The sequence below is a fragment of the Phacochoerus africanus genome, chromosome 10, assembly GCF_016906955.1.
Source record: "Phacochoerus africanus isolate WHEZ1 chromosome 10, ROS_Pafr_v1, whole genome shotgun sequence".
Classification (NCBI taxonomy): domain Eukaryota; kingdom Metazoa; phylum Chordata; class Mammalia; order Artiodactyla; family Suidae; genus Phacochoerus; species Phacochoerus africanus.
Genome location: NC_062553.1, coordinates 138,793,426 through 138,815,357, shown reverse-complemented (window position 1 = coordinate 138,815,357; position 21,932 = coordinate 138,793,426). Strand labels below are relative to the sequence as shown.

At 36.5% G+C, this 21,932-nt stretch overlaps 1 protein-coding gene across 3 annotated transcripts in view; it reads left to right on the top strand.

Moving 5' to 3' along the window:
* Nucleotides 1-21,932, top strand: part of BMP2K (BMP2 inducible kinase) — a 113,312-nt gene that overhangs the window by 49,944 nt on the left and 41,436 nt on the right. For 2 of the 3 annotated variants that reach the window (XM_047799545.1, XM_047799544.1), the window contains exons 5-7: nt 2,249-2,370; nt 4,483-4,564; nt 8,399-8,531. The exons of the other annotated variant lie outside the window; for it this stretch is intronic. In XM_047799545.1, the coding sequence (XP_047655501.1) occupies nt 2,249-2,370; nt 4,483-4,564; nt 8,399-8,531 (337 nt within the window). The remainder of the gene's footprint in view (nt 1-2,248; nt 2,371-4,482; nt 4,565-8,398; nt 8,532-21,932) is intronic. 3 annotated transcript variants of the gene reach the window in all.

The following is a 21,932-nucleotide window of genomic DNA, read 5'->3' as shown; positions in this document are numbered from 1 at the left end:
CTACCAGTGGTCTCTGTCCCCTGCTGCATTTCCTGAGGCCATGTGAAGACCGACTGTAGAATAGAACTGGTGCTTCCCCTGAGCATGGAAGTTTCTGGCATGGCTGCAGAGGTGGATTTTGTGCTCCCTTTACAGAGCAGGCTTCTTTAAAAGGTTTCGTATGAACAAATAGATGAACATCACTGACACAAGTTGGATCTCCCTCCAAACCATTTTTTCCATTCCGGCACTCCTCCTATTTCCTCTAACTCCTTTTAAGCATCCATCAGGGTGTTGTCCAGACATTTTGGAGGTGACTGTAAATGGGTCTCTTTTCTCATTTATAATTTAGTACAGTTTTCTATAATTGACTGTAATTTGGTAGGGATTGTCACTTTAAGGTCACTTTAACATTTTTGTGGGATCTGACCTCTTGTGTTATGGTATCCATTGGTTACACTGGAAAAAGTCCCCAAAGGGGATTGAACATTCGTGGTATCATATTGCTTGAGCTATTGGTACGCATATCATTTAGAACCATAGGTGTCCTCTGATGCCTACAAACATTAGGATTACAAATTATAAATGCCTCTTCCTGAAATGCTTTATACCCAGATATCCCATGACCGACCTTTCCCCTACTTCAAGTATGCTCAGATGCATTTTCTCAGGGAGTCCTATCCTTGCACCACCTTATTTATAAAAATAACCTAAACTTCCCATTCTCTTTTTTTCTACCTTTTATTATCACTTGTCGCTTTCTCAGATACTATGTAATTTGCTTATGTGTTATGCCTATTGTTTATTTTCTTTCCTCTCCCACTAGAGTGTAGAATGTGGGCAAGGATTTTTTCTCTTTTGTAGTGATGTAGTCAAGCATTTAGAATAGTGCCTGGCACATGGCAGTCTCAGTAAATAACAAATGAATGAATCCCAACTGTGATTAATTATACAAGACTTGGAAGGAGTGATGATAAGATGCTCTAAAAATATAAGATGATAGACGGTGGCCCTTAGAGTATAGCGTGGTCTCCCGAACCATGAACGCTTCCTCTCGGGAGACCTGTGCTAAAAGGTACCGGTGGAGGCCAGATCGCAGTGAGACTGCAGACCTCAGTCCCCTAGTTTGGAAAATCAGAAAAGTTCACTTCAGTTCTTTCAAATATGCAGCTTTTACATTTTTCCTAATAATTCGGCCTTGTTTTTTGTGCTGTCATTGCTCACTAACTTCTTTTTATATAAAGTTGATGTTTTCATCTGAGTCTTCTTGGTCTTAAACCAAAAAAGACATTGAACTGCATAATTTTGTATAGGCCATGTTTCATAGACTTAGTTCTTTTTATATGTGTAAATTTATGCAGACCTAAGATGTCGTATACAAGTCTTTATTTTGTGGATATCTTTTAAAAAGTAGACTAAAATGAAAGATAAATGAAAAATTATAAAAAGTGAGGTTTTTTTGTAGAGTGGAGAGAAGTTGAATTATTCAAGACTGTATCATATAAATAAAAATATTTTGGAAAAAGGTAATAATAGCATTTATTTTGTGCTTATTTCAGTCACTGTTCTAAGCTCTTTACGTGTTTTAATTCCTTGTTTTTAGTCATCCCATGTGGTAGGGATTGCTGTCTTCCCATTTTAGAGATGAGGAAGCTAAAGCACAAGCGTGGTTAAGCAAATTGTCCAAGGGAACATAGGCTACTAGGTAGCAGGGCTGGGCTATGAAGCCACACTCTTCTGTTCTAGAAACTGTGCCTGTAATTTTATTTGTTATTACAACTTCTCTGATTTCTAAATTAAGGCATAAAGTAAAATCTGTGTTTTTTAGTGTAGTATTTTAGATCAAAGTGGGACTACAAGTCAGTCAGAGGTAGAATTTTAATGGTTTTGTTGCTTTTCTATAGATGAGCTGAAGTGTCAGGAAAGGAGAAAAATGGAGGTATAGCATAGATTCTTGACTGCTCCCAGCTCTTCTCTTTCATAGAAGCAGTTTTAGAGAGGACTTAGTTCCAAATCCACCTTGTGGTGGAAGAAGCACATCTCTGTTCTGAGTAAGAGAAGCAGCAGCTGGAGTAAAGAATGTTTAAAATATGTTCTCCCATTTGTCCTTTCTCATGATTTGAGGTATCTTATCTCCCTCTGTGTGTGTGTGTGTGTGTGTGTATGTATGGCACAAGCCCTTTAGCGTTTATTGTATAAAGATATTGTTGTAAAAATATAATTTTCACCTTAAATACTACTACTAATTATTGCTTTTTCTTTTCTGAAGGTAGAAAATATTTTGTTGAATGATTGTGGAAACTATGTACTTTGTGACTTTGGCAGTGCCACTAATAAATTTCTTAATCCTCAAAAAGATGGAGTTAATATAGTAGAAGAAGAAATTAAAAAGTAAGTGTCTGTCTTTATTGTGCTTGTGTCATGGGAATTTTAGTTAACTTGGGTCTGTGACCAGCTCTGCTGATATAAATTTTAGATATTCCATTTATAGATTTCTTTAAAATATTCTGTACCATAGACATTGATTAGTTGATGCCTGGTTCCAAAGAAGATACATTTTACTATGGAAACAAGCTTTTCATCTATGTTGTAAACAAATATTATGAAGAAATTTGTTCAATAAGCTATAGTAATCAGTGGAATCACTAAAGGGAGGTATAAGTTACTGTTCGGTTTAAACATCTTTGTTTTTATTGGTACCAAGGATTTATGCTTGTTAGGAAAAAAATAAGTTATTTGAAAACAGTTAAATTTTTATTCATATTTAATATTAAGAAGATTGACCTATTAGTGTGTCAAACCATGTAGAAAACTCCTTTCTTTATAATAATGCATTGCGAAACTCTCTGGTAGAGATATTACGCATATCTGCCTTAATCTTACACTTCCCATGCTTGCTAGAGTACTATAAGGACCTTTGCCTGACATTTCTGTTTCTGATTTTAGAAAACAGTACTTTTTGTAAGTCTAAGATTATTTTAATAAAATGATACAGAATACAGAAAGATCTGTTAGAATAGGGATTTCTGAATAGTTGCCTTTTTAATTTGCTTTTCTTCACTTACAAATTCTCAGTTGTTTAAGACTATCCAGGAGCTTTCATTTGAACTGCAACATATATTTTGAAATAGCCCAAATAAAGCTGACCTCGCTCTAGCTGATTTGTATAAAGATGTGGTTTTTCCAGACTTAAGTATTTCTACTCAGGAAACAGCCTGTGATGATTATGGTAGATTCCATAAAAACAAACTCTTTAGTAAACGCATAAATGTCCTGAAGAACTCTAGAATGAATTATTGTATTGATTTCATATATATGTATATATATATACACACACACACATATATATATATATACACATAATTTAAAAAGTTGTTGGATTGTGATATATATAATGGGCGCTGTAGGATTCTGCTCAAGCATCTCTGACGTGCTGGAAGGTTCGTTTCTTGCTATTAAGATCTGAACTATAGTTAAGGTTCAGCAGATTTTACATTAGTGATGAACGCAAGCCTTTGAGTTCCTGTGCTTTGTGGCTCAATTGACGGTTAAAGGTCTAACTCTTTATTCAGTTAACAGGTATTTATTCAGGGCCTACACTGTTGTTGGTGCTGCAGTATAGCAGTGAACAAAGAAAAAGTCCTGCCCTCAAGCAGTTTGTATTCTGGTTTCTTAGATCCTACCCCTGTAGTGGTAGCTTTCAGAATGTATCACCAGTTGTATGGGTAATTTGGAAAAAGTAAGATGGTAGAATGTTGAGCTTTAAGATAATTCATGTAAAATAAAACATACAAACACTCAAAATGAATCTTAAATTGTGTTATAAGAAGTCCTTCGATATTCTGGTAAATTGTGCCATGAAATTGAGTACTACTTCATTAAAATATTCTGTTCATAGTGGATTTGGAGTTTTTATAATGGTAAATATTTGTTCACAGTATCTTTTAATTCCAGATTGCTTCTATTCAGTCAGTTTTAGAAGTGAACATAATTAGTTAGAATTATGGCAACCAGACTACTTTTAAAACAAAAGTTTTTAAAACAAACCTAAAAGAGATTTACTATCATGTGTAAGGAATTACATTAGCATCCATAAAAACAAACTGCTTAATAAGTATATAAATTAATTTTTTGAGTAGAAGATTTACTTTTAAATTAATAAAATATTTTGATAAGGATATTTTTTAGTCAGATTGTATTATTCATACAAGAAATTCAGGGAGAACTAGGTTTTCAATCCATTGTCTTTATTTTAAATTTTTCTATTAAAATTAGGTTTTTGTATCATTAGAGCTGCTACTGCACTTGTTGAATAAAAATGTGTATAGATGCTTTGTATTGTTTAATCCTCGATGGACTTTTAATGAGCTTTAAAAATAGTGTTATTTCTTTATAATGTTATTGAACCTAAGAGTTTTTTGTAGTTTTATGTAGAAACAATGTAGTGTTTGTCTTTTTTTTTTTTTTTTATATCTCCACTCCATTTCACTTATTTGCTGCCAGGTATACAACTCTGTCATACAGAGCCCCCGAAATGGTCAACCTTTATGGAGGGAAGCCTATCACCACCAAGGCTGATATCTGGGTAAGGCCAAGAAAGGCTGGCATTTTCACTAACCAAATTAACAAAATCTGAGTTCAGTTGATTATTTTTTCCCCTGCCCCCAACAAGGTATTTTCTAAGAAGTAGAAAACAGTGGTGGACACTAGAGCTTTTTATTCTGCAGAACAAAAATACTAGCACCTATTGTCTTCTTAATCCTGAGATGGAAAGCTTAGGTATAAAAATAAAGGATTTCCATATAATGTAGCTTTTTACCACAGTATTTTTAAAGAATTTAGATTACATATGCTTGCAACTTTTTTTTTTTTTAATTTGAGTGTGATTTTGGTTGATCCCAGTGTGGAAAAGCTGGACATAACTCTTAAGAAATTACACTGATAATTTTCTGGAGTACTTTTAGATTTTTTTAATGGAAACCAACATGAGTAAACCTTTAAAAATTACAAACATACCATTGACTAGCCTCTATATAGTAAGGTTCTTTATCATGTAGCATCTATATCTGGATTGAAATATTGAGGTATATCATATTTCCGTTCAGTTGAATTTATGTTAGTGTCAGTGCCTCTTCAGAACTAATAAGTAAATTATGTTTTGGCTGTATTTAAACTAGGAGGAAACTCTTTTAAATGTGAATTCATTTAAATTCAACATGTATTTAGCCGTATTTACCCCTAGTGACCATATTGGGGATGGAGAAAAAAATATTTCTTTGGAAGTAGTTTTAGAGTTTACAAGGAAAGTAATGTTTATTTTGTTTTAAAAATAGAATGTTTAGAAAGTAGTTGAGTATCATGTGTGAAATCAAATGAATACCTTCTTGGTGCTCCTCTCCTGGCCTTCTCTTAGAGGGTTTGGGATACCAAATATTCCTACAGGGTAATAAAAAAAGAATACATGTGGTATCTTTTCTGCTTTCTACAGAAGATTCACGTTTTCACAGGGATTCTTAAATCTTGTGGTTGTTGAATTTTTATCCATATACATGATGTAATCAAACCGTAAATAGGTTGATTGTAGTTAATTTGATGCAGCCTATATAACTGAAATGCAGTTTGCTCTCCTCAGCACTAACATTTGACTCATTAAATGGCTTGTAGTAAATGGCTTACGGTGTAATGTAGAAAGCAAGTTCAGTTGGATGACACTTTATAAAATGAAGGTATTCATTAGAGGAGGTGGTTGTGGAAGTCTTTTCTGGCCTTATTTTGTGACTGATGCTGAAATCCACATTACCTAGAAAGAGTATTTCAACAGCAGTGGAAACAAGAGGCATCATAGCTTGACTCCTATTTTGAAATCATCAATGGCTGAATTAAAAAAAAAATTAGTCTCTAAGGCACACGATTGTTATCCAATATTTTAACAAAAAAGGAAGGAGTCTTTTTTTGTTGTTCATTTTTCACCAGGCTTAGTATGGGTGCCAGGCAGCATACTAAATTGTCAGTGATAAGTTCAAAATTTATACCATTTATAGATTAGTGTACAGGGCAGTATTTCTATAATGCCTATTTCTATAATGGATAACTGAGTATAGCTGTGACAAATAGATACCCAGAGATAAAAAAGCAGCCAGAAAAATAATCAGAAAACAGAATTTATGTTTTTATGCTTGACAGAGATAGTTTTAATTTCTATGATGCCCATTTTTATGCTTGTCTTAGCTCAGGTGAAATGCTCCAACATTTTCGGTATGAATTCAGGAATATCCAGAAAAAAAATTGAATTCCTCTCAGTTAAGAATTACTTCTCTGATGTTGTTTCAGGATAGTACCGATTCAGAGAGTTAGGATACTGAAGTTTAAGCATTCATTTAGCATATATATTTTGGGGAAAAATCTTGCTTTGAGGTTTCCATCATAGGTTATTTTTATCCTGAGAACTAGGGTGCTGATTTTATTGAACATTAGGAAATTCGGTGAGAGATGCTTCATGTTACCTTTTAATGAGGAAAATTGAAGATGGTGGTACAGCTTTCAGAACGAGGTTCCATTCCCTCGTTTCCTGGACAATTCTCATTGTATCAAGTGGATGAAGAGGGAGATGCCTTTGGTGTGAAAGAATTAGGACAGCTCATTGTAGTCACACTATGTGAAGCAGAGTACTTTTAGATTTCTGCTTTTTTTTTCCTTCTTTTTTTAAGTATACTGGCACCGCTGTCTAAAATTGTTGTTGGGAACGCCCATGTTTACTCTAACAAAAGACACGTTGGTGAAGGTTTGATTGACAAGATAAAACTGGCTAAAGTGGAGATCTCTTTTGCCTGTCACCTGGGCGGAAGAAAGTTGTAATTTGATGCAGATATTACACCATTAATGGTACTTTGTTTAGTGCTGTTAAGGAAGCCTTATGCTCAATTTGCTGCATAAATACCAAAAATATTTCTCCCCAAAAGAAAGAATCATTATGAATTTTTTTAAGCCACATTGAACTGGTTATTTCTATTCAAAATCTTTCTATAGTAAATAATTTAGCATGTTTTTGAGCTAATATGTTGAAATTTCTGAAGTTTTAAACTTTTTTCATTGGAAAACTTGTAATACTGAAAGTAATGTTTTTTAGATTTATGATGTTGAACTCAATGATTTTTCTGTGTACTGTGATCTTCATGTTAGTTATAAAGCCGGTCTATTTGTTTGTTAACTGGGTTTGCTAAGTTGCTGTGTGGAGAGAATTCAGCAAAGGAAAGCTGATTTGTTAATTTTTAGATAGGCCAAATTTCAGTATTGATGTAATTGTGTAGTAACTATTGGTTAATTCTGTACAGTCAGTTTAGAATTATATAATGTGAGAAAAAGAATGTATATATGTATGGGTGGCTGGGTCACTTTGCTGTACAGTAGAAAATTGACAGAGCACCATAAACCAACTATAATGGAAAAAAGAAAAATCATTATAAAAAACAGAAACAAAAACAACAAAAAATAAGAAATGCCCCACACATTCGTAAGGCTTGTAGGTGACACTTCTTGTGACAGCATAACGATTTCTTGAGCAGAAGATCACATTTTGTTACTGCATCTCAGGTTTGAGCTGTTAGCAGCGTAGCTGAAAATCTCTTGTGCTACTTTTCTACATGCAGTTTGTGTTTTAGAGTGTTTTTTTCTTTATTGTCAGCAGTTGGATTTCTTGGTGCTGTGATGTCTATGAGTCCATGTAAGTGAAGCAGACAGAGCCCTTCCTGGGTGAATTTTATAGATTACCTAGGTACAAATAGGATTTGGCTTACTGTAGAATAAAAAGTATAGGATTATACACAGAAGTAGAGAACTAATATATGTGCTACGAAATAATGACAGTTATTGAATATGAGTGAAATATTATTAGTGAATAATGAGTAAAAGTGTATTGATGGTTGTATGATAAATTTGATGGTGCTGGGTAACTCATGTAGAATCCCAGGATTTTAAAACATGTTTTATAGTGAATTTTTAAAAAATTCTGCTAGGAGAGCCATGTGCTTACTTGGTTGGTTATTATATGCTAGTCATATACTAAATATGTGTATTCCATGTGAGAGAAATAAAAGTGATTTTTTTTCCTCCCAAGAGGAACAAGCCACTTTGAATCTTAGTTGTCGTTTGTGATCTAGAGCTCTATGATGATATTAATTCAGCCAGCTAACCACAGGTGTGACAGAAAAATATGGGAATGATGCAGTTAAAGGTCTTTTCACAAATTAAGCATATTTATTGGTTTAAAGAGTGATTTGTGAAAAGATTGATCCAGTATAGAAACATCACACTTTTGTTTCTTTAATAACATTTAGTTTTCGGTTTGTGGCTGGTTTTTTTCTGTCTTGTGGTGAAGTTGGTGCTTGAGCTCTGATGCTATTCATGCTTCTTTGTTTTACAGGCACTGGGGTGTTTACTGTATAAACTTTGTTTCTTCACTCTTCCTTTTGGTGAGAGTCAGGTTGCTATCTGTGACGGCAGCTTCACCATCCCAGACAATTCTCGTTACTCCCACGACATACACTGCTTAATAAGTAAGTATGTGGGATCTGTGAAAACATTGTAAGATACTATCCTGAGGGCCCATTATTTCCATTCCTTTATCTAAGCCTAGTCTTTTAATTTTGTGAAACTACATATAAGAAATACATTAAAAAAGATGTTTATAAGACTTTTATAGGAATGAAGGAAGCCTAATTACTGATTAGTACGTGGATATTTTTAAGCTTTAGATAAGTTTTTACGGATCATAGAGTTATGAAATTAAGGAAACTAGGATTTCTGATAAAACTTACAGCGTAACATTTAATTATTCAGTCTTTGTACTTTTGAAATCCAAATATCTGGGTCTGTTGCTTCTTTAGATCAAAGTATTGTCAATCTGAGAGTGTCATGTATTTGGTCACCCTTTTTAATATTTATTCTGTATTGATTATAAAATCAGAAAGCAACCTAAGTGTGGTATCAGAAGGAGTGATCCTGTGGACCTTTGATTGCAAGAGAATATCTCAGTTTTCCTTCCCACCTCTTTTGAGAGTATTGTCTTCCTTTTTGACAGATACTGCAGTTTAATTTTTCATATAAGCACATGGTGAAATTTCTGAAGAAGATGACTTGGGCAAAGAGGGCCGTCAGATATTAAAATACTTTAGGAAGCTGCAGTATTTAAACAGCACTGCCCAGCACTTTTAACGAAAGTGTTTCGAGCATTTTGGCTCTATTTTCTCCGTTTTAAACGTCCTTGGTCATGGCTGTGGCAATCAGTGTCATAGAAATGAGGATCGGCCTAAATGTATTTGAGGTTTTGTGTGACGGAGATGGCAGTTCAGCTTCGTGGGGAAACAGATGGATGTACGAAAATTTATTAGTCATTTGTGGATGAGAACTCAGGCTGGATCTCTGCCTCAGACGTTATGCTAAAGCTTTAGATAAATCAAAGACTGAAAGGTAAAAAATAAAACATAAATGTACTTGAAGAAAACAGGCCTTGAATTTCTTTATAACACTGGACTGGGTAATCTATAAGCTAGACTTTTAATCTCAGGAGCCAGAAAAGAAGACTCCATTGATACATACATTTAAACCATTAAAAGTCCCCCCAAACCATGAACCCGAGCATAAAGTCAGATGATAAATTGGAAAAAAAAAGTTGTTACACAATTGTCAAATGATAACTTTTGCCATTTATGAGGCTCATGTAACTCAAAAAGAGAAGGGCAAACACTCCAAAAGAAAAATAATCAAAAGAAAACGGGGCATAAAAGAATATCAAGCCTCGCGTTGCAAACTTATTTAAAGCACAGTCTTTCTGTGTATGTAATGTGGGATTTGCTCATACATGTTTGAAATTAGAGAATTATGTCAGTTGAACACAAAAATTACATTGCTTCATGTGGAATGTTTTTCTTAGGTGAGGGGAACTGGGGGCATTTGGTGGGGAGGTGGTTTATGATGTACACAGGAAAGGAAATAGCCCTAAGCTTGGCTGCTGCACTGCCAGCATGGAGACTTTTATCTCTTAACTGGAGAACATGAAATATGAGTGCTTGGACTTTGGGTTTTCTTCCCAGAGAGGTCTGCCTCTCAGTCTTTGGGTGGCTCTCTTCTAATGGATGGCCCCCTGAATGGCTGGCTCAGAATTATACCTTCATCTTCGTTGGTTAAAAACCTCTTAGTCTTGTTTTGATGTGTTTTATGTCCTTGTGACAGCTTTCAGCCAAATTAAGCTACCTCCCTGGGCAGTTCCAAGTTACCTTCCCAAGTACAAATTAATGTTTTTGTCAGTGCTCTGGTGACAGAGCCTCATAGTTTTTCAGTGGTTTGTCCCAACTCTCTTTTCCACATTAGCCCTATTATTTTTAGCTTGTCATTCTGCAGAATGTGAAATTTTTTTTTTTTAAAAGAACAAACATACCTTTAGTAGAGTATATTTGAATAAACATTAGACCCTTAAGCTGTTCTGTATTATTTTGTTGCCTTCATCCTTCATTGTCCAGAAATTAGGGCATCAAAAGCATGAAAGAACTCTGATTATTTGAAATGCTCGAAAAATAGATTGAGGAATTTACCCAGTTGAGTGTTGTGGTTAATTGAAGTTTAACTTTTTATTGAAGCCCTGTTGTCAGTCATTGTGGTTCTGACACTGTTTTGTTGTTAAATATAATGTTTTCATCACAATTGTCCTGAGGATTTTGTTGAGGATCTTACACTGTATTAGAAGCTCAGTGTTCTCGTTGGACAATACTGTATGAGAGACTGGACAGTATGTACCCTGATTCATGGTTTAATTTGCTTATAGTAATGAGGTCTTATTTTCCTGTGTTAGAGGTTTGTTTTTTCCTTCTCTGTGTATATGTGTTTGTGTGTGCTGAGAAGGTAGAAGAGCTAAACACGGCTGATGATTTTAAGATCTAATTGGGCTCTAGTTCATTGATGCTTTCCTGGGCATCATTTGTCAATGTACACATTTTAGTTTTTGTCAATGTTAGTATAAATTTGACCTTGTATTAACGTCTTTGAACTTACTTCTGTGAGCTGGGCAGAACTAAAAAGACAAGGGTGAATGCAGTAAAGCTGATTAAGTAAATGTGGGTATTTTATCTCCTGTCAAAGGACTTTTGTGAACCCTTCTTAAAATTTTTTTCAGTCTTTTCAGGCCTGCGCTGGTGGCATATGGAATTTCCAGGCTAGGGGTCAAATCAGAGCTGCAGCTGCTGGCCTGCACCACAGCCACAGCCATGCCAGATCTGAGCCGCATCTGTGACCTACACCACAGCTCCCAGCAATGCCAGATCCTTTAACCCACTGAGCAAGGTAGGGGATTGAACCCGCACCCTCACAAATACTAGTTGGATTCCTAACCCGCTATGCCACAGCGGGAACTCCTGGACTTTCCTTTTTAAATATTGCCTTGAGAAGTAAAAGCTTAATAAAGCAGAGATTTAAAAAACCAGAATATACTTATGCTTTTTAGAAAATGTTTAGATTCTTTGCAGATTTATTCTTTACATTTTTCACACATGACCTTGCCTGTTTCCTACCATCCCATTTAGGTTTCTCTGGCGGCTTTTGCAGTAAAGTGATGGATGATTTAGATTGCTTTCACATAAATCCTGCCTTCGGAAAACCAGAAATTGACTAGCTGTGCTCGTCGTTTTTGAAAGTGAAGCTTTTTATTGCCAGTTGTCTATTCATGCAATGTGATCACTCCCGTGTTTATATTTAAGATAAAGCATTAAAAGGACACATATCTTTTTAGTATTAATAGATTTATTGATGCTTTTTGCATATATTTTATGTGATTGAAGATTTATGAAAATGTAGTCACCATGCTTAATCTTTCTTAAAACTCTATGGTTTGTGGCTACACAAGTATTTGAATATACTTTTGATTATCACCAGTTTGGTCAAGGGTAATTATTATTGCCTACTGTCCATGAAGCTTAGTTTTTTAATCTTTTGCAGAATTTTCTTCTTAAAAGTAACAGCATTTAGAATTTTTCTTCTTAGCTTCTGTTAACTTTGACAATAGACAGAGGAGGTGGATTGAGGTGGGTGAGGAGGAGAGAAGCACTTTCCATTTGGGAGTCTAAGAGTTGAATTTCGAGAACATGTAGAGAATGAGAAGCAGAACAGACAGGATTAGATTACTGAATAGTTATGTGGCGTGAACAGAAGTCTAGCTGCTTCACCTTTCTTTTAGCTTCCGTCATGGTGGTTAAGGAAGTACATTGTGGAGATTAGGAGCAAGGCCTCGAGCCAAAGGGCCTGGGCTTGCACCTACCCTGTTACTTATTTGGTACAGAATATTGGGAAGTTCTGTTTATTTCAGATTCAATTCTTAAATAAGCATATTAAAATTACCTACCTCTTAGGGTTATTGTGAAAATTAAATGAGTTAGGAAAAGTGCTTCTTAGCATCCCTAAGTCTTTCGTAAGAGATGCCTCTAACACTGCCCGTCATCACTGCTGCAATAACTATGACTACTTCTGCTGCTGATGTCACTATGATTCCTCCTAAGTGAACCTAACATTTCTCATTTTCTGGATAAAAGTCAGGGCATCTGCTGTCAGATACTCATTAGGATGTACTTTCCCTGCAGAGATTTCTTTGAATGCTTAGGAGCAAAACTTAGTTTTGCAAATTCATGGCGGATAGCAAAGGTTCACCATAGTTACCACATATTCCAGAATGTACTGCGAAATGTAACTCCTAAGGTTATTTTTCTTACCTCTTACTCTGTGTGATGATGGAGTCATTCAAAATGAGTAGTGGAGAAGGCTTTGTCTTGTTTTGTTTTGTTTTGCTTTTGGGTCTGGTAACATTGTCGCTTTATGGCTCTTTGTTCTGGCTCTTAGCAGCTAGAACGTACTGGGTTAAATTTATTGGGTTCAGAGTTGTACTTATTTTTTAATTGAAATCATATTGTCACGGGTGTACAGCAGGGTTTAATGTATGTGTGTTGTGGTTTGTCCCCGCAGCACATCTAGTGGACATTGATCACCTCACTTGTTTACAGGTTGTTTCCCTTGTGCTGAGAACTGTGAAGATCTTTTAGCAGCTTTGAAATAGGCAGTGTACAATACAGTATTTTTAACGTAGTCCTCGTTACATTTTCAGGATTTATTGTGTTGTTATAAGTTTGTACCTTTTGCCCACCTTTCCCCGTTTTTGTCCTTCTCCTGCCTCCCACCTCTGGCAGCCACCAATCTGTTTTCTGTATCTGTCTTTTTAGTTTTTTTTTTTTTTTTTACAAAGAATATATAGTATTGCCCTTTTCTGTCTGGCTTATTTTACTTAGCATAATGCCCTCATGTTTATCATTCATGTTGTTGGAAATGGCAGGATTTCCTCTTCTTTTTTTAGTGGCTGAATAATATTCCGTTGTATTTATACACATTCACTTTCTTTATCCATTCATATATTGCTGTATACTTAGGCTGCTCCCATGTCTTGGCTATTTATTGTAAATAATACTGCAGTGAATGTGAAGGTGCAGATATATACTCAGAGGTAGAACTGAGGTTAATACGGTAGTTCTGTCTTCAGCTTTTTGGGAAAGACCTCCATACTGTTTTCCATAGTGGCTACAGCAGTTTATATTCCCACCAGCAGCACAAGGGTTCCCTCTTTCCCACAGCCGCCCAACACTTGTTATTTCCTGTATTTTTGATAATAAATTTATTTCAATACCTACTTTCTGTGGGACACCAGGAACTTGCTTGCTTGTTTATATACACTTAAAAATTTACTATGGAAATTAAAAAATATGTACAAATATAGGCAGAATGGTGCAGCGGATTGTTAGGTACCTGCTACTCAGCTTCAGTGATTATCTACTCATGGCCAGTCCTTTTTCATCTATGCTCTCAGCCGCTGTTTCATATATACGTACATACATATATGTATATTCAATCCCAGACATTTTAATATACTTCTGAAAAGAAATCAGATTAAGTAGGGTTTCCTTGGAGGGTTTCAGTTGTTGGCTCTGGTTACTGCTTGGGGAAATGTGGAGAGAGGGCTATGACAGCGACAAGGGCCATCCCAGGCACACTATCCGGGCGTATTTATAGTGCCATTCAGTCTTTCCTTTACGAGTGAACACATTTGTTGTTAGCTGTTAAATTTGGTTCCATTCTAACAGTCTGCAGAATATTTATGCCTAACTTGTAAGTTTCTGTAATGCTCTCCATAGGTTAACAGACAGAAATAACACGTTAATGCTTGAAGTATTTATGGATGCAAAATTGGAGTGGGTATTTCTCTTTTTAGGTAAATTAACTGTAAGTGTGATGATTGGAAGTCTGTGGGAGAAAAAAGTTACCTTCGTAGAAGGAAAAAATTTTAATGGATTTTAAGCAGGAACATTCTTTTGAAACTTCTCTTCATAGTATTTTCCCATTCAGTTTGTTGAGCCATTAGATTAGAGGTGCTGGCTTAATTTTTACTTAGGCCCAGGTGTGAATCCATCATCTTATGTAACTTGAATGGGAACTGTTTCATTTAATATTTGGTGTGAGTCCTTGATCAAACCATAATCTAACTTGGTTACTGCTGTGCTACAGTGGCAACTGCTTCTTTCGCTGCTCGTTTTGTTGGAACATGCATGGATGTTGTACTTTGCTTTGCGAAACTAGAATGAACATAGTTAATTTAGCTGCCTTGGACAAGTGTTTTTAAATCAGATATGCCTGGTACATCAGTTGGAAATATCATGGTAGCTCAATCATATACTGTGTTCAGTGGTGAAACTGGTTTCAGGTTGTATTCGTGGCATTCGTGTCGATAGAAAAAGCACGCAGTTAAGAGGAGCCCAGAAACAGCCTTCCTTTTATTTCTCTGTTGCTCACTTTTTAAAAGTCACTTCTTTATTTGCAGTAGAATCAAGGTCATTGGGAATGGTCTCGTGATGATTCCTATAATCCTTTTAAGTGGAGTAAACAGGGTATATTCTAGCTTCTCTGCCTTTAAGAAAAGAAACATAATCACTTGATTCACTTTCAGGTAAATTAGACACATGGATTTCTTAATCCTGTCCTTCCTTTGTAAGTGACGTGGTTTTATTGTCATGAAATAGGGGTTAATGAAACACTAGACTTGAGGTTTAATTATCGTGGGAGAAAATGACTTTTGATCAGCTGCTTGTCTAAAGTTGTCATTATTGTTGGAGATGCCTCATGGTATTTAGCTAGATCAAAACTGACAGCACTGTACTCCAGATGACACCTTTCAGTGATCTAGGGTACAGTTTGCAATTCATTCTTTTGGAAAGTTTGGGAAATTCTATTATTAAATGCTTTAGGGAGGCTTTATTGAGTTTTTTCCCTCTTTCTTTTTAAATAGCTGATAATATTCAATATAAAAATATCCAGAGATAAAAATGTAGCTATGTTCTACTGTGGGTTTCAGCGTCTTCATACCTTGAATTTTAGAGCCAAGTCAAAGGTGGTAACATAGGATCTCATCAGACAGAATGGTAGAGCAGATTGCCCAGTGGAATTTATTTATTTACTTACTTACTCATGTATTGCTTTTTAGGGCTGTACCTGCAACATACGGCAGTGCCCAGACTAGGGGCTGATTCGGAGCCACAGCTGCGGGCCTAAGCCACAGCCACAACAATGTGGGATCCAAGCTGTGCCCGCAACCTACACCACAGCTCATGGCAATGCTGGATCCTTAACCCACTGATCAGGGCCAGGGATCACACCCACATCCTCATGGCTGCTAGTTGGGTTCTTAACCCACTGAGCTACAGCAGGAACTCCGCAGAGCAGAATTTAGATCTGAAGCCAGATGCGCCAGTTAATGTATGTTCAACCCACCCAGTCATAGACAGTGTTGGCAGACTATAGACTCCTCCGTAGAAGTGGGCCACTGGCAAAACATGGTTCTGCAGAGAACATGCATGTCCAGAGAATAAAGTGCTCTGAAAGAAAGGGCAGCAGAGATGGACATGTGAGGGTGCTTGCTTTTTTCCTAGTTTAAATTAGACAAATCACTGTCTTTCCCTTGGGGAGGAGTGCGTTATGCTCTGTAGAGAGGTTACTAACCCAGTGGTCTTCAGACTGCTTGACTGTGATACATAGTGAAACATACATTTTAGCTAGGACCTGGTACGTGTGTGCGTGAACAAACACACACGTAAAACAGGGTTCTTGAAACATTACTTGTACTTACAGTGATGCACCCTAATATTTTCTATTCTGCTTTATTAAAGTCGAAGCTAGACATGATCTTTTAGGCTGAGAAATAAAATGGGATCAGCACAGTTAGACAAACTAAACTCCTTCTGGAAGGTGTATTCCTACATGAAAACATGAAGCAGGAGAGTTAGAGGTCCTTTTGTTTGCTTATAAGATGATATCAGTTCTACCCACAGTCTGGCTCCCTAAACATTAGGGGACGTTGTGCTATGCTTAACTTGAGAGAGAGAATTACTTACACACCTATCGGTTAGAGAACATAATATCTCAAGTTTATTTACATTTTTTCACTTCTTCTCATATACTACAAAAGAAAGAAAAAAAAAAAAGATTGTCTAAAGGATCATTCTTTTCCTCTTCAGATACCCAGAAAGCTTTTCCTAGATAAAGCCTGGCCAGAGAAGTGTATTTTCGTACCATACCATTCTCTACCCTTATGGAATTTCCTCTGCTGAACTGTGTTTAGGTGTCACGTCACTGGTCCGGGAGGCCTGAGCCGGTGTTGCTCATTGCGGTTCCTCAAGGATAGTGTTCACTCAGTGTGAGCCATCTGGATGAAGACTCAAAGGAGAATTTACTCTTTGCTTCTCGAGTCAGGACTGGCAGTTTTATTAGCGCCTGGTTTTGTGTTGAGGATGCTGTGATTCATTTAATGGTCGTGTTGCCTTATTCGTGTTAACAACAAAAAGTGGAGAGCTGAATTTTTGGCCTCATTTATAGGACCAAACATAGGCAGCTTCTTAACTGCCGTCATTATCTCTCAGTTTTTTTTTTTTGTCTCAGCCATTACTTTTCTATTAGTCTTAGTTTTCTTTCATATTTAGAAAATCTTACAGTTTTGTATATGCCACTTCCATTCCTTTATAGGAATTAATACTTAGAGTTATCTATCTACTGTTGAAGTTACATTTTTAAAGGCCAAATAAACTTAATTGTTAGGATAGAAAAATAGAATTTTAAGTTTGAATTTGGTAGTTTTCTTGTTATTTGATTTTTGAAAATTATATTAATAAGTATTTATTGTTAAATTCTGTTTAAATTTATAACCGTCATCAGGTACTGTTGTTACTTTTAAAACATGTAATATCTGGGGAGTTCCTCTCGTGGCTCAGTGGTTAACGAATCCGACTAGGAACCATGAGGTTGCGGGTTCGATCCCTGGCCTTGCTCAGTGGGTAAAGGATTCGGCATTGCTGTGAGCTGTGGTGTAGGGCACAGACGCGGCTCGGATTCTGCGTTGCTGTGGCTGTGGTGTAGGCCAGCGGCTGCAGCTTCGATTCGACCCCTAGCCTCGAAACCTCCATATGCCGCGGGAGCGGCCCAAGAAATGGCAGAAAACAAACAAACAAACAAAACATGTAATATCTGTTGGACCAAAATAAATTACGGTTTTGGAGGAGAAAATAAACCTTGTAGATTTCTCAAATCTTTTCTAGAATGAGATTGAATATGAACTAATAAATGTTAGAATTAAATGTTTTAAATTATTTCCCTCTAACAATAGTGATAAAATAATAAAAAGATAATTTTATAAGTGATATATGGTAGCTTTTTTAAGTATATGGAATCAAGTATTATGCAGAATATAATAAAACTGAGTTTAGAATCTTTCAAATAGTTTTTTTTATTTCACATAAATATGTGTAAATATTTATTTATTTTTTGAATTTTTTTTTTTACAGAATAAAATGCATACATTTAAACACAATTACATTCACACAGATTATTATATCATGGATCTTAAGAAACAGATTAAGTGACTCCCTCTGGAGAAGTGGAATGGAAAGTATGCTGAGACAAATAGGAAATTTATTCTATACTTTATCCCATTTTGTATGGCTTTCATCCTTACTATTTAGTATTATGTATTACATTTCAATTTTTCTTTAATAATTAGCATTATATTAAAATTGTTATGCAACTAAAATTTATAAAGAAGAAAGCCTTATATACCATTAAATATTTTATATAGCATAATAAAAAGAATAACTTAACTGGTAAGAATAACAAAAATAATACACCCTCTGAAAATAAGTAAAATATAAAATGCATAAGTTCGTTAAAAAACAGTGTAACTATATAAATATGTCCTCACAATTTGTTACATCTTATTGATTCTTCAGTAAAGGCATTACACCATTCTAGGTGATGTGATAAACAAGACATTATAGACCTTACATTGTACCATGGAGAGAAATGGTTATTAATAATACGATTGTAGACCTGTATTATTTAATTGTACAGTTGCATTATTTAATTATAATTATCATAAATTCTTTGATGGAGAGGAAATCAGAATCAGTTCTAAGAAGACTTCAGCATTCCAAGAATGATGTCAAATGACCCCCTTCTTGGTGGATTATGCACTTATTGACTGTGAGATATATTTCTTCTCCAGAGATTCCTTGTTTGTGTATCAATTGTAGATTTCTGGTTTGCAGTCATTCTGAAGTTTTGATATAAGAGTCTATATGTATACGAGACTGTTTGAAGTTGTTGTTCTCTTAATTGCAAGTGCATCTCCAGTATCCTGTATTTGTACCCACCTCTTCTCATGATTTCTGATTTTGGTGGCATAATCGTGCATGGATGATTTCGTATCTTTACTGTATACATACCTTTACTGGTGAGCCTTGTCATTTGTGGCATTTTTGTTTCCTGTTGCTGTCTTGTCTTTTCTGTCTAGAGAAGTTCCTTTAGTATTTGTTGTAAGGCTGGTTTAGTGTTGCTGAATTCTCTCAGCTTTTGCTTATCTGTGAAGGTTTTGGTTTCTCCTTCAAATCTGAATGAGAGCCTTGTTGGGTAGAGTACTCTTGGCTGGAGGTTTTTTCCTTTCATCACATGAAGTATGTCGTGCCACTCCCTTCTGGCCTGCAGAGATTCTCCTGAAAAATCTGCCGATTACCTTATTGGGGTTCTCTTGTATGTTACTTGTTTCTTTTCCCTAGCTGCTTTCAATATTTTCTCTTTGTCTTTAATTTTGGTCAGTTCGATTAATAGGTGTCTTGGTGTATTCCCCCTTGGGTTTATTTTATATGGTACTCGTTGTGCTTCCTGGATTTGAGTGAGTGGTTCCTTTCCCATGTGAGGCAAGTTTTTGGCTATTATCTCTTAGAATATTTTTTCTGTCCCCTTCTCTCTCTCTTCTCCTTCTGGCACCCCTATAATACGGATGTTGATGCGTTTAACGTTGTCCCAGAGTTCTCTGAGACTGTCTTCATTTCTTTTCAATCTTTTTTCTCTTTTCTGTTCTGCATCTGTGAGTTCCGCTAACCTGTCCTCCACCTTGCTTATTTTTTCTTCTGCCTCCTGTATTCTGCTGTTAGCTGCTTCTAGTGAATTTTTTATTTCAGTTATTGTATTTTGCATCTCTTCTTCTTCTTTTTTTTTTTTGTCTTTTTGCCATTTCTAGGGCCACTCCCGTGGCAGATGGAGGTTCCCAGGCTAGGGGTCGAATCAGAGCTGTAGCCACCCGCCTACGCCAGAGCCACAGCAACGCGGGATCCGAGCCGCGTCTGCAACCTACACCACAGCTCACGGCAACGCCGGATCGTTAACCCACTGAGCAAGGTTAGGGACCGAACTTGCAACCTCATGATTCCTAGTTGGATTCGTTAACCACTGCGCCACGACGGGAACTCCTTTGCATCTCTTCTTGTTTAAGTTTTATATCTTGTATCTCTTTGGTCAGTGTTTCCTGTAAGTTATCCATCTTTGCCTCCAGTTTATTTCCAATGTCTTGCATCATCTTTAGCATCAACAATCTAAAGTCTTTTTCCTGGATGCTGAGAATCTCATCGCTTAGCTGATTTTCTGGGTTGTTTCCTTTCTCCCTCATCTGAGTTAGAGTTCTCTGTCTTTTCATTTGTATAGGTCTTTGGTGTGGTGACCTTTTTACAGATAATAGGGTTGTAGCCTCTCTTACTTCTGGCGACTGCCCCCATTGTGGCTGAAGTGGGTATGGGGGGGGGGGCTTCCTGATGGGAGGGGCTGATGCCTGCCCCCTGGTAGGTGGAGCTGATTCTAATCCCTCTGGTGGGTGGGGCTTAGTCTCTGGATGGGATTAGAGGCAGCCTGTTTACTGAGGGGCAGGGCTGTGATCCCACCTGGATTGTTGTTTGCCCTGGGGGTTCTCAAAATGGCCCCCTCCAGAGAAAGGCAGCTGCTGAATATTCCCAAGAGCTTTGCTTCCAGTGTCCTTCCCTCACAACAAGCCACGTTCACCCCTGTTTTCCCAGGATGTCCTCCAAGAACTGCAGTCAGGTTTGACCCAGATTCCTTTGGAGACCTCGCTCTGCCCTGGGACCCAGTGCACGTGAACGTCTGTGTGCGCCTTTTTAAGAATGGTTTCCCCCAGTCCCGTGGAGCTCCTGCACACAAGCCCCACTGGCCTTCAATGCCAGATGCTCCAGGGGCTCTTTCTCCCAGTGCCGGATCCCCGCACGTGAGGGTTTGATGTGGGGCTCAGAACTCTCACTCCGGTAGGTGAGTCTCTGTGAACCAGTTAGTTTCCAGTCTGTGGAGCTTCCCACCCGGGAGGTATGGGGTTGTTTATATCACGAAATCGCCCCTTCTACCTCTTGATGTGGCCTCCTCTTGTTCTTCTGGAATAGGGGATCTTTTTTAAGGTTTCCGGTCCATTGGTGAAGAGTGCTCAGCCTTTAGTTGTGAATTTTGTTGTTTTTAGGAGAGAAGTTGAGCTCCAGTCCTTCTATTCTGCCGTCTTAATCCTGTCTGTCAGATCTTTTCTAGAATGAGATTGAATATAAACTAATAAATGTTAGAATTAAATGTTTTAGTGATAAAATAATAAAAATATAATTTTATAAGTGATATATGGTAGCTTTTTTAAGTATGGAATCAAGTATTATGCAGAATATAGTAAAACTGAGTTTAGAATCTTTCAAATAAATTTTTAAGTTTATGCTTAGTGTCACTTGCTAGACAACCACGTTCAAACCAAATTAATTTAGCGCATGTGCTGCTGGAGATGTATCACACATTGTTTCCATATTACTTGAATTTGGAAGGAAGATTCAGTCCATTTTGATTTATAATTTTAATTTAGCTGTTTATATACCTTGATATCTCTGTACATAATTTTGTTAGCAAATTTCAGAATCTAATTAATGCTGTACATTTTACATTGCAAGTATGTTAAAAATGACTTGAACATGATAAAAATTAGAGCTAATCAATGAAGCAGGTTTAGAACATGGAGACTATTTTAACAAAATATGGGGATTTTTTTTTGGTTACAGAATTGAGTATAAATGTCACCCTTCTCACGAAATTGTAAATTAATAAGTTACCCAAAAAATAGAGAAGTGGTAGAGTCATTTTGGTCGGACAAAAGAGTAGGCTTTTCAGTCAGTCCTGTAAGATTAATGTGAAATCTGTTCATGATGGAGCCACACAGCTGCTTCCTCTTCTGAACCCGATGTGGTAGCCCGTTGAAATTCAGAACCGGGATGAGTATTGCCAGCCACAGTGTGGCAGAAAAGCACATTTTAGGGAAACTGTTGTGCCAACCCTGAACTGCTTGGTTAAATAGATTATAATGCATATAATTTAGTCTTTTCTTAATGATTTGGGAGCGCTTAAAAATTAGTAGAGGTTGTTATGGATAATTAGAGAAAATAAAGACTCCTACTGTACTCCTGGAACTTTCTTGAATAATCCGCCAGTGTTTACTAAATTCCCTTTTTGTTTTGTGTCACAGTCTC